Source organism: Mesoplodon mirus (assembly GCF_964341445.2).
Source record: "Mesoplodon mirus genome assembly, chromosome: 4".
Classification (NCBI taxonomy): Eukaryota; Metazoa; Chordata; class Mammalia; order Artiodactyla; family Ziphiidae; genus Mesoplodon; species Mesoplodon mirus.
The window spans coordinates 34,868,713-34,881,665 of record NC_138979.1 but is presented as its reverse complement, the minus strand read 5'-3'; the positions used below and the strand labels follow the sequence as shown (position 1 = coordinate 34,881,665).

Genomic DNA, 12,953 nt, shown 5'->3' with positions numbered 1-12,953 from the left:
ACAATTGAATTTAGTGAATAAATATGGGTTTTTAGTGAAATTTTATGAGAAATTTGGATTAGCAAAATTCAAAACAGGGTAAATCTTTTGAAAGTGATTGTACTTTGAAATGGGCTTTGATGATGGATGGAATAATTTTGAGTTCATCAACTAGGTATTAAATTGGCTTTCTTTGTACCACAGCACTGAAGACCTCTGTTGAACTTAAAGTAAACTCCTTTCCAGTTGGTTTTATAGACACTGCTGTGCAGCATTACCTTTCTAATCCTGGACACTGGTTGGTTGAACCCAACAGTAAAACCTTGCATTTACCCATACTGTGTCTTATTAAATTTGGGTCCTTACCTAGTTATCCTGATTCTGTCAAAGAATTTATTACCTTTGCCAGCTTCATGTCAACTTTGGATTTGATCACCATGCCTTCTGAATTTTTAAGTGGCTGATTATCATAGTAAGGGCACAGAGCTGTGAACAGAGCACTGACAGTTCACTGAGGACATCCTTCCAGGGTGGGAGTGACTTGTTAACATCCATTTCTATCTAATAGCAACCAGCCCACATTCCCCATTCCGTCCACAGCACACTTTATCTCATATTTGGTTGAAGACCACCTGCATCCTGTCGACCACATTTGCTTGATTTAGCAGTCTGGTTGTTCTGTGACAAAAGGAAAAGAGGTTTGTGTGACCTAGTTTATAAGAATAAGAAATGCCCACTGATTTCTTTGTGTGTGTGTGTTTTTAGTTGAAGTTATACCGCAAGTGTTACCGACAGTAACAGAAACCACAAGATGAAAGAAAAATCTTCCGCCTTGGAAGTCAGCCTATCATTTTTCATTTTCTTTTACCATCTTTGTCCATAATAGTACATTTTGCATAGCTATTATACATTATGGTAGAGGCAGTTTGATGTTTTGCTTTTTACATTTATTATTTGTTTTACAAACACTTCCATTTGGCTACTTAGTATTCATAATTTTCATTTTAACCTCTGCATAATATCCTATCAATTTGATGTGTTGTAACTTACTTCCCATCATCCCCAAATTGGAAATTCACATTGTTTCCTGTTTGTTTACTATTAGAGAAAACATTGCTGTGGACAGCTGCTTCCTTTCCTAAATTCTGAAAAAAAATAACATACCTTTAATTGCCAAACTTTCAGCTCTAAAGATGGTAGAATCTGCAGACCAATCTTAACTGCCTATTATGGAAGAAGAAAATATGTGTATAAGAATCTGTAATGCCACAAAAGAACAGATTAGGTTCAGTAAAGCCCAAATGGTGAAGAGATTATTTTGATCTTGGGATCTCACAGAACACTTTGTGGAACGAGTTGTTTTTGAATGGTCTTTAAATGATGAAAAGGATTTGACTATAAAGCTGGGCTAAGAGTATTCTGAGTTGGAGAAACTGTGAGCTCAGAGTGGAAAAACCTCAAACGTGTCCTGTGGGCAGTGAGGGGTTTACCTTGGCTTAGAGCGTAGAGTCTGTGCTCTGTGCTCTAGGGTCTGGCAGTTTCAGGAGCTGGAGTGGTGGGTTCCTGCCAGGTCATAGAGGGCCTGGAGTACAGGCTGAGACATTTATAGTGTAGTCATTAAAAGTGGAGCCCTGTTCAAAACCAGTTCAGGCAAGTAACCTTTCTGTTGCTGCTGCTTTCCTGACGGATGCCTCTTCCCTGGTGCCTTGCGTACGGTAGGGCGCACCGTGATCTTCCTTTGAGTGAGTGAACAAATGCCTGAGGTGTTATGACCAGTTGAAGGGGTATCAAAATATTCTTTCAGGGGCCACAGGGTCAGAAATCCTCATTGATAGGACTGCATTCATTTCTCAGTGTAACCTCAGCAGTGGAGAGGGTCGCTGAGTGCATCCAAGCATTGGACACACCTGTCATGAGTGCCAAGTGTATTTGGAAGGTTTTGTTATAGCTGGTTTCCATTGTTCAGTGATCCATCACTGTGTCCCAGTTTTAGGATTTAGTTTTAGTGGAATTAAAATGGAATGGCCCAAAATGACATGATTAATTACATTCAGTTCCAATTATAATGATTGATCCAAGCCTGCTGGCACGACCCATGCAGGAGGGGAGAAGCAGCCAGCCTCTGCAGCAGCAGCCAGGCGGCTCGTCCCTGCTGGCCCAGCTCCTCGTAGTCTGTTTGCCCCAATTTACTCATTCTTTCCCCCTGCCCACCGCATTGTTCTGTATTTACTTCCATAAACCACCTTAAAACTTTCCTTAGAGTGAGGTAGAGGAGTAAATAAAGATGACTAGTTCACACATGGTAGCTATTACAGTAATTTTTTTTTCTCATAAGAATCTCAGGCAAGCCATATATAACCTAGAGCGGATCACTAATAAAGACTAATTATTCTGCTTTTTTCAAGAGCTTTTCAGACTGTACCTAAAATACGGCTTTCAGTTCTAGAAACTGCTTTCCAAAAGCAACGTAAATAAATTGTAGTCATTCAAATAGGAAAGTGGTCAGGATGGGACAGGAAAGGAAGGTCGTGACAGAGAAAGAGGAGGTGTTGAGACTGGAGAAGAGAAGGCTGGATACTGTCTTCAAGTAGCTTAAAGGCTGGTCTGTGGACGAGGGGTTAAACCTGTCCCATAGGACAAAAACTGGGCCTAATGGTTAGAAACTTGGGGCTCAAGAATTGTCTACCAATCAGCGCTGTCCAAAGATGGAATGGCCTGCCCTGGGAGGAAGTGAGTTTTAGACATATGCAAGCAGAATCTAAATGACTACTGTGGTAGAACTTGACCCCTGAGTTCCCTTCTAGCCCACTGTTCTGTGATTCTCTGACTGAGATTTCTAGTGTGAATGACAGGGGAAACGACTTTAAAATTCAGGAGTGGAGTTGCCTTTCGCAATAGGCAATGTACTGTGTCTTAGACACGTTGAATTTAAAAGGAAGTTGCGCTCCACCGTGGAGATGCCCTGGCAGCCACAGTCCCAGTAAATGTGGGATTGGAGGTCCAGTGAGAGGCCAGGCTTAGAAATAGAGTCCCAGGAGTCCCAGACATAAAGTTAATAATTTAACCACACAAATGAGAAATGAATGGGCTTTCTGAAGGGAAAGTTTGTTTGGAGAAGGGTATGGAGCCTCAATGAATACTCTTAGGAAGAAGTCATACCCTTAAGAATTATTGTAGTAGACAGTAGAATGATGGTTGTTAGAGGGCCAGGGGTCAAAGGAAGGTGACACTAAGGTTGGAGAGATTTGTCAGAGAGGGTGTTGATCAGTAGCTGCAGAAACCGCAGAGAAATCACAGAGAATGAGGATTGAGAAAAAGACATTTAGGATAGGAATATGAAAATTATTGTGAAATTTCAAGGAAGCAGTTTTAATAGAGCTCAGGGCAAACGGTAGAGCCTGGGTGTTAAAGAAGGAGCACACAGTGAAGACGCGAGAGGCAGTCCCTTAGGGCATGTGGGGCAGGAAGAAGGGGAAACTGTGGAGGCCGGCGTGCGAGTGGGGAAGAGGACAACTGTGCCTGTCATCACTGATGGAATTTTTAATTTATTTGTTTTGATGCTAAGCCAAGAGATGCAGAAGGTCTGCCGGAGTTTTTAAGGTTTTTTTAATGTTTAAGCCTTGCGATACAGTGGGTTTCCTGCCATTTGTTTTCCTTTATCCTTCCTAATAAACACCACCAGGGGGAAATCTAAGTCAGAGAGAAAAGTTTGCCCTGTGTCCTCCGTGCCTAGTCTAAAAAATAAAAAATAAGTAAGGTGGCATCCACACCAGATCACTACCCAGTTATTTAGGACGGAGGGAAGAGTCCAGAACTCAGTGTGGTAGTCAGAGGAGACTTGCACTCTGCTTCACTGCAATGTGTATATTTTTAAGGCTAATATATTTATAGATCACTTACGTAATTAAAATTATTTTTTCTAAATGGAAGGTGAAAGTGGGGGCTTTAATGAGTGTACGCGTTAGCTAAAGCAAGTTCCTTCCAGTTGTCTGTGATCTCCAGTTTATCTCTGTTCTCTGCAGTCTCTTCTGCTTACTAATTGATTGGATAGTCTGAGCACCCAGAGGCAGTCATACAGAAGCCAGTCAGAGGGGAAGGGGTCTCCCTCCCGAGTGGAAGGCAGAATTGTGCCTAAAGATGAAGTAAAAGTGTTAGCCAAGAGGATTTGCTAGAATTCCTGTGACGTGGCAGTAAAAATTGTTACCAGACATTAAAGATTCCAGACTATCAGTTTTCAGGTAATAAAACCCTTCTATTTGTACCACTGAAATATTATCAGCTTAAAACAAATACGAGCAAGCATATATATATGTGCGGCTTTAATTTTTAGTATAAAAATGTCATTGAGCCAGTTGATTGCTTACCAGTCCCAAATAGCTTGTCATCATGATAATTATCATCACATTAATAATGTCTTGAAATTATTAGAATATTTTAACATTTACAAAGCCCAGTCACACTCATCTCGTTGGATTTCAGACCCAAAGACACCTCGTAGTGAAATTGTATCAAAAGTTCCTTTTAATGTCTCCTGCTTCTCACGCTGTATTGAGGGGATTGTCTTTGGGTAATGCAGTTTGGGGTTATTTCACCTTTTGTTATCATTTGTTTCTAATTTTTCTATAATTGTCACACTTTACTGTTTAAATAAACACATGAAAATTTCCCATGCTTTTATAAACCAAAATTATTGGGAACAAAGTTAATCATTAGTTGATTGTTACAGGGTACAGGAGTAGTCCCATCGTTGTGTCGCTCAAGACGTGTAACCGGTCAATGAATTTAAAAGGTGTATATGGCTTTGCAGGTCGGGTCTATGCGGTCTTGTCAAAGAGAGAAGGTCGAGTGCTACAAGAGGAAATGAAAGAGGGGACGGACATGTTCATCATCAAGGCTGTGCTGCCCGTGGCCGAAAGCTTCGGCTTTGCTGATGAAATCAGGAAGAGGACAAGTGGCCTGGCCAGCCCGCAGCTGATATTTAGCCACTGGGAGGTAAGAATCCAAATCCCCATTCCTTCCTTTGCATCTACGGATGTGCTTCCTTATAGATGGCGCCAAGAGTAGCAGACTACTTCCCAGGCCATGTGGCCTTCCTCTGGCTCTGCTTAGTCAAATGGACAGGACAAAGCAGATGGCATTTTTTCATCCAGGTTGAATGACCCTTAGGTTATATATGCTGTGTAATACACACACACATATATATTCATTTTTTTTCATTTGATGTAAAATTTAAGACAGAACATTTAATCCCTTTTTTCCCTCCAAAGATAATACTGTAGATAAGAAAACCACAGATATTTTGAAAGTGAAACTTTAAGGTATTGTTTCTTCTGGGGAAAAAGTACTTCTAGCATTTAAAGGCAAACAGTTATGCTTCTTACAAGGGACACCTTTAAATTATTACGTGTTACATATTCTTCAGTCCCCATTATAGAGATTCGAGGCTCCTGTGGCTTTCAAGTGTTGTGGAATAAAATGGCTCATCAAAACACTTCATTGTCAGTGTAGGGAAAGGTAGGTGAAAGGCAAACCTTATTTGTAATCAGAAATGCAAACTTAACAGGTCCACATTGCTTGGGAGAGAAGAGAAGATTGTGAACACATTGTTTTTTAACTTAGGGCAAGAAAATAATAACAAGAAAGGACGGGGAGGTCAGACCGGCCTTTGTGAACAGATCCTTAAAGGAAAGGTAGAAGCTAGCAGCTCAGGAGGAGAGAAGGACATTGGGTTAGAGGGTGCCTGTGTGAGAAGCAGTGAAGGAAAGCTGTAGGGCATGTGCAGAAAGCAATGTGTTATGTTTCAAGACAAAGCCTTAAGGTCAGGAATAGCATTTTTAAACTGTAGGTTGTAAGTTTGAAAGGTGGTTTTAAGAAAGTTCTGTTGTCACTGTTTACAGGGGACCTAAGTAACTTCACATTATTCTCTTGTATCGTGGAGGTGTATAGTTTAGTGGAAGGAGCATTGACTTTGGTGTTGAGAAGTCCTGGTTTCAAATATTAATTCTGCCACTTATTTGGACAAATTGTGGAACCTCCCTGAGTTTGTTTTGCCCCTGAGATATAAGGTATATGGAATATCTAGCCTAGTGCCTGACACTGGTAGGCCCTCCCTGGCATGAAGATTGTTTTCTTGTCAACATTCTTAGAGTCTGTGTCATGTTCCTTTTGGCTCTCTCTCAGCAATGTGGCATTGCACTCAACTTCACACAAATAATCCAGACTTTTTCCTTAAACTATTTAAACAAAGCTCATGGTTTAGGTTCAGTGCTAAGCTCTTTTTACTTCTTTCACTTTCTTTAGCCAGCTGGGTCCCTTTCTCTAGAATGCTTCCAAGGAGCAGTTTAAATTTAGATAGTATAGAGGAATGGGAATAATTGAGGGAGAACTTTCTCTTTAAAATGAATTCTATAGTCAAGTGAATCTGGCAAAGTAAAGAAAGGTGACACTTCAGCAAAACTAACTTTGGACAGGGCAAATTTGATTTTAGTTGGGCAAGTTCATATCGTCTAAATTGATACAAGTGAAGTTGCTAGTCCAAAACACTCAATTGTGTCTGCTTCTCCCTAAAAAGAGAAAGTTACATTCTTAGTACTTGATAGAACTAAAGTTAATGTTCTAATTTAGGTTACATTTTTTTGGTTGTCATTACAAACTACATTTTAACAGTGATTTACTATGAAATTTTTCTTGCATCTTTTTCTAGAAACTAAATGACGTTTTGATGGTTTTATTGGCCTATATCTGAATAGATGCCATTGCTGTACTTCATTATGTAGAAAACAGTAGCACAAAACATTTAAGTTATTTGTTAATGCCCACACTTATGGGTAGTAATTTCCCACTTATCCAAACTTCTAGCTTTTTGGTTTTGCTTTTTGGCACTCAACTTTTACATAAAAACACAAACCAGTAAGAAGTAGAAGGAATGGATTTATAAAGGCAACTTCTGAAGAACTATGTCTATAGTGTAAATATATTACTGAAGTTCCTAATGAAAAGCATTAGCATTATCCCCCGTGTGTTTTAGTGACCAGATGTGTGATTACAGGACAGTGCAGCTAAATGATGCTTAGAACTGAAGAGAGACTTATTCCACTTCAAAGTAATGACCTTGAGAAGTGAAACACTTTCTTCATTTGTGCTGCTGTTGCTGAAAACTGCCTTCAGAACTTGCAGCTCATGCTTCTGAATATCTTAGAGATGACAAGTCGTCCATCTCATTCAGATGGCCTTGAGAGTAGAAGGACGTGTGCTCACTCCCTCTTGCGAGAGCACTGGAATTACAACTAACTGCTGAACAGTCATCGACAGGAAGACACTGGAACTCACCAAAAAAGATACCCCACATCCAAAGACAAAGGAGAAGCCACAGTGAGATGGTAGGAGGGGCACAATCACAATAAAATCAAATCCCATAACTGCTGGGTTGGTGACTCAAAACTGGAGAAAACTTACATGACAGAAGTCCACCCACTTCAGTGAAGGTTCTGAGCCCCACCTCAGGCTTCCCAACCTGGGGGTCCGGCAACGGGAGGAGGAATTCCTAGAGAATCAGACTTTGAAGGTTGGCGGGATTTGATTGCAGGACTTCGACAGGACTTGGGGAAACAGAGACTCCACTCTTGGAGGGCACACACAAAGTAGTGTGTGCATCAGGACCCAGGGGAAGGAGCAGTGACCCCATAGGAGACTGAACCAGACCTACCTGCTAGTGTTGGAGGGTCTCCTGCAGAGGTGGGGGTGGCTCTGTCTCACCATGAGGACAAGGACACTAGCAGCAGAAGTTCTGGGAAGTACTCCTTGGCATGAGCCCTCCCAGAGTCCGCCATTAGCCCCACCAAAGAGCCCAGGTAGGCTCCAGTGTTGGGTTGCCTCAGGCCAAACAACCAACAGGGAGGGAGCCCAGCCCCCACCCATCAGCAGTCAAGCGGATTAAAGTTTTACTGAGCCCTGCCCACCAGAGCAACACCCAGCTCTACCCACCACCAGTCCCTCCCAACAGGAAACTTGCACAAGCCTTTTAGATAGCCTCATCCACCAGAGGGCAGACAGCAGAAAGAAGAAGAACTACAATCCAGCCTGTGGAACAAAAACCACATTTACAGAAAGATAGACAAGATGAAAAGGCAGAGGGCTATGTACCAGATGAAGGAACAAGATAAAACCCCAGAAAAGCAACTAAATGAAGTGGAGATAGGCAACCTTCCAGAAAAAGAATTCAGAATAATGATAGTGAAGATGATCCAGGACCTCGGAAAAAGAATGGAGGCAGAGATCGAGAAGATGCAAGAAATGTTTAACAAAGACCTAGAAGAATTAAAGAACAAACAAACAGAGATGGACAATACAATAACTGAAATAAAAATACAGTAGAAGGAATCAATAGCAGAATAACTGGGGCAGAACAGATAAGTGACCTGGAAGACAGAATGGTGGAATTCACTGCTGCAGAACAGAATAAAGAAAAAAGAATGGGGCTTCCCTGGTGGCGCACTGGTTGAGAGTCCGCCTGCCGATGCTGGGGACACGAGTTCGTGCCCAGTCCAGGAAGATTCCACATGCTGCGGAGCGGCTGGGCCCGTGAGCCATGGCCGCTGAGCCTGCGCGTCCGGAGCCTGTGCTCCACAACGGAAGAGGCCACAGCAGTGAGAGGCCCGCGTACCGCAAAAAAAAAAAAAAAAAAGAATAGGCCATGGGAAGAGGGCATACTCCGTTAAGAGGGCATAGTCCCGTTAAGAGGATGCTGCCCAAGTCCATTGCCCAGAACACATCATCCCGCCACATCTAACAAGGCTCCGTCTGACAAGGAGGCTGGGCAATGTAGTCTTTAACTCATTCAGGAGTCAGCAAACTAGGACCCATTACCTGTTTTGGTAAATAAAATATACTCATATATAGCCATACCCATTCATTTACGTATTTTATATGGCTGCTTTCAAGCAGACTTGAGTAGTTACAACAGAGACCATGTGGCCCACAGTCTAAAATATTTACTGTCTTGAGATTTATAGAAAATGTGTGCCTACCTACCCCTCCCCCCAGAATCTAGGTCATCTGTATGCCCACCTGAAATACTAATACCAAAGAAAAAGAGGATAATAAGTATTTAGGAACAGTTAATACAAAACAGAGTTTTACAAAACAGGCGGTTTTTGTCAATGTGAAAACCATGATGGTTTTTCAGTCTCCTTTCTCTCTCAAAATTAAAAAAAAAGGGGGGGCGGGGGGAGCTGAAAGTTAATCTGACATACTTAATAGTAGTTTTTTCAAAAATATTAGTTTTTGACTTAGTTACAGCTAATCATTACAAATCCGCCCTTTAATAAATAACTTGAGAGAAAAATGTAGTCAAGGAAAGTTTGCTCCAGTTTTGTACCATCCTTCTGTCATCCCCTTGCCACCTGTCATGGTCCTGTTCCCAAAAGCTTCAAATCTTTTGAAAGTCTAGAAAACTACATTATAATTAAGTGTCATTGATCTGATCTTTTCTGGCTGTCTCAGTTTTCCCCCATAGTTAGGTTTAGAAATAACACAGTTGTTGAGATCTGGCTTCTCACTCCAAGGCACTTTTTTTCATTTGTATTCTACAACACCATATAATTTACAATCAAGAGCTTTTGAGAGAAAGTGCTTCAAAAAATAGAGAAAATAAAATTACAGGCATTTTCCATGAGGAAACCTTTGAAGTCAGCAATCTCATAATTTCTCTTTCTATGTTTTACCCTTCTATGAAAAAGGAAGAAAAGGAGCTAATAACAGACACAGAAGGAAAAATATTACCAGCCAGTGCTGATCTACATGTATGTCAGCATAACCTCAAGACTCGCTGCTGAGGGGTGGGCTAAAGTTCACTTTAGGGTAAGGAAGAAGTGATCACAATCGCACTGAAGAAGTGTATTTTGGACATGGTGTTTGCCACCTGCCAGCCGTAACCATAGGGCAAATTGGGCAAAGTATTGAAACAGAGCTCCCAAAGCTTTTTTCTTCTAGGCTTTTTTTTTTTTTTTTTTGTAGTAATGCTCAGGGCAACAGCTAGCACTTGGGTGCCTTTCTTCCTGTGAGTTAGAAAATGGCATCCTCTTTAGGCTGTGGAGCTGCCAAAAAAACATTCTCACTGTAGGCACGTGAATTCTGGGTGAGCCAGTTAGAAGAAAGCATCTTTTCTTCCAAACTGATAGCAAGCTCTGCTCTGTCGCCTCAAGGATGCCTTTCTGTGGAGCATCTCCTGGACAGCCTTTGGGTTTGCCTTGTCATTACCCCACTGGGAAAATTCAAAATGACCCTAACATGGTCAGGTGGGACTGGACCAAGCTAGTCCTTTTCTGGTAAAGTGTACCGCATTGCCCCTTTTCTGAGAGTTTTTTTGGCATGCTGAGGCAAGAAGCTTCCAGATGTCCACACAGATACAGGAGGAGTGAAGGTGAAAACAGCAGCTGCCCGTGCTGGACAGAAGAGGTGTGAGCAGTGGGCCCGCATCGGGTCGAGTCCCCCGGGCAGCTAGAGATGGGCACAGAAAGCGGCCCTGGCAGCTCGGGAAACAAACTGAGCAAACCTCAGAAATATATGCTGAGGTCCCAGGCAAAACTGGACCTTTCTGAAGCTCTGAAGTTACATTTTTGAAAAGAGGATACTCTGGTCTTCAATTGGCCAGTCTGAGTCTGATATCTCCCAACTAACACCTCACTTATTTCTCTTTATAAAATTTGTCACTTTTTTAAAACTGGATTAAAGATGTATTCACTGCTACCACTGAGAACTGCTAAGAAATGTGGCTTCTTTATATTCTATGATGGGTTTATCATCCAACTAGTTAGAGGAGGGCACTGATAACTGGCTTAAAACTAGTCTCTTAAAAGTATAGTCTTTGTGGATGACTGCCCATGTAAATGTTCCATTTCCTGACTTTCTTCTTCCCCTCTCTAAGCAACAGGGGGCCTTCTGTGGAAAGGAGGAGGGGAGCCTCAGCTTCAACACAGTACCCTAGATCCTCAGTGGCTTTGGCCAGGAAATGGCTTGACTGGTCCAGTCCCATCTGGCTGCTGGGGCCAGTATGGTGGCACCAACCAGTTTCAGGAATCTCTCCTACCAACCACTTGTCTCTAGCCACAAAATCCCCACGTGCAACTGCCTTTGTCCTGCCCCCAGGCTTCCACCAGCCTCTCAGCACCTTTGAATCCACTCACCAGTGTGTGGGAACTTCCAGATCAGCAGTATCACCCCACTACTCTGGTACCTTGTCAGATTAGGCTTGGATGTGGCAGGGCCCCAGCAACCTGCTAATACTTGGCTAATGGCACCTTGGAGATTTTGCTTATCCTCTGTAGATGTATACCCTGATGACACTTGAGTCCTCATACCTAGCATGTCATCCTTCTTCAGCCTGAGGGCACTGCTCTGTGCTTTGACACACTTAGGAGGTTGTGACATGTGGTTGTGGCTGGGGGTGGGGGAGGAGAGTGGCAGACAGGGTCCCCAGAGGTGACTGTGGAAGCAAAGGGATTCATCTCCCGGGGACAGAATGCAGTAGCAGTTCTTTGAGTGGGTCTGTTTTTCCAGCCACAATAGGCTGGTGGTTCATAAAAGCACACAGAGACACTGCCCACTTTCCAGACTCTTCCCTTCCACCTCCATTCAACTGTGCTTACACTTGTAGCCCTAGTCTTGAATTCTTCAGTGTCAGAGAGAGTGGTGATGTGTTTTACTACATCTCTGGCATGACTTTACATACATTGATGATCTCATTTAGTCCTCATACAATCATAGGAGATTAGGACTTTTAATATTACACCTTTACAAACGAGAGAACTGAGGCACAAGATGCCTTTAAGTAACTTGCCCCAGTCATGCAGATCTGACTTCAGCACCAGCACCGTCAACCCCTGCGTTACATTCGCTCCAGCTTCCGCGCCTGCCTTGGATTTAGAGATGTGCCAAACCCTTCCTGGATCTGGGCTTACACACAGACTCCCCTACCAGCCCTGGGTAACCATCAGTCTGCATTCTATGTCTGTGATTTATCTATTCTGGACATTTTATACAAATGGAATCATATAATACGTAACCTTTTGTGTCTGGCTTCTTCCACTTAGCATACTGTTTTGGAGGTACATCCACATTTAGCATGTATCAGTATTCTTTGTATGGCTGTGTAACATTCTGTTGTATGTATTGTATACGATAGTTTGTTCGTCCATTGATGGACATTTAGGCTTTTCCACCTTTTGGCTGTTGTGAATAGTGCTGCTATGTTCTTGCATGTATATGTATTGATACTTGTTTGAGTTCCTATTTTCAGTCCTTTGGGGTATGTACCTATGAGTAGAATTGCGGAGTCGTATGATAGTTCTGCGTTTAACTTTTTGAGAAACCGCCAGACTTTTCCACAGTGGCTGTAGCATCTTACATTCTTATCAGCAATGCATGAGGCTTCCAGCCTCTCCACATCCTCACCAACACTTTTTTTCCATTTTTTTTAAAATAATAGTCATCCCAGTGGGTGTGAAGTGGTAGCTCACTGTGGTTTTTTTTTTTTTTTTAAGTAAATTTATTTTTCTAGGTTGCATTGGGTCTTCATTGCTGCACGCGGGCTTTCTCTAGTTGCAGCGAGCAGGGGCTACTCTTCATTGCAGTGTGCGGGCTTTTCATTGTCGTGGCTTCTCTTGTTGCAGAGCACGGGCTGTCGGCACGCAGGCTTCAGTAGTTGTGGCACTCAGGCTCAGTAGTTGTGGCACGTGGGCTCTAGAGCGCAGGCTCAGTAGCTGTGGCGCACGGGCTTATTTGCTCCGCGGCATGCGGGATCTTCCCGGACCAGGGCTCGAACCCGTGTCCCCTGCGTTGGCAGGCGGATTCTTAACCACTGTGCCACCAGGGAAGTCCCGTCACTGTGGTTTTGATTCGAATTTCCTTCATGACTGATAACGTTGAGCATCTTTTCAATTGCTTGTTGGCCATTTGTATATCTTTCTTGGAGAAAT

At 42.6% G+C, this 12,953-nt stretch overlaps 1 protein-coding gene across 1 annotated transcript in view; it reads left to right on the top strand.

Moving 5' to 3' along the window:
- LOC309802836 (elongation factor-like GTPase 1) overlaps window positions 1-12,953 on the top strand; it is a 62,127-nt gene that overhangs the window by 47,372 nt on the left and 1,802 nt on the right. Inside the window, exon 10 of the mRNA XM_082618724.1 lies at window positions 4,787-4,971. Within this exon, the coding sequence (XP_082474850.1) occupies window positions 4,787-4,971 (185 nt within the window). The remainder of the gene's footprint in view (window positions 1-4,786; window positions 4,972-12,953) is intronic.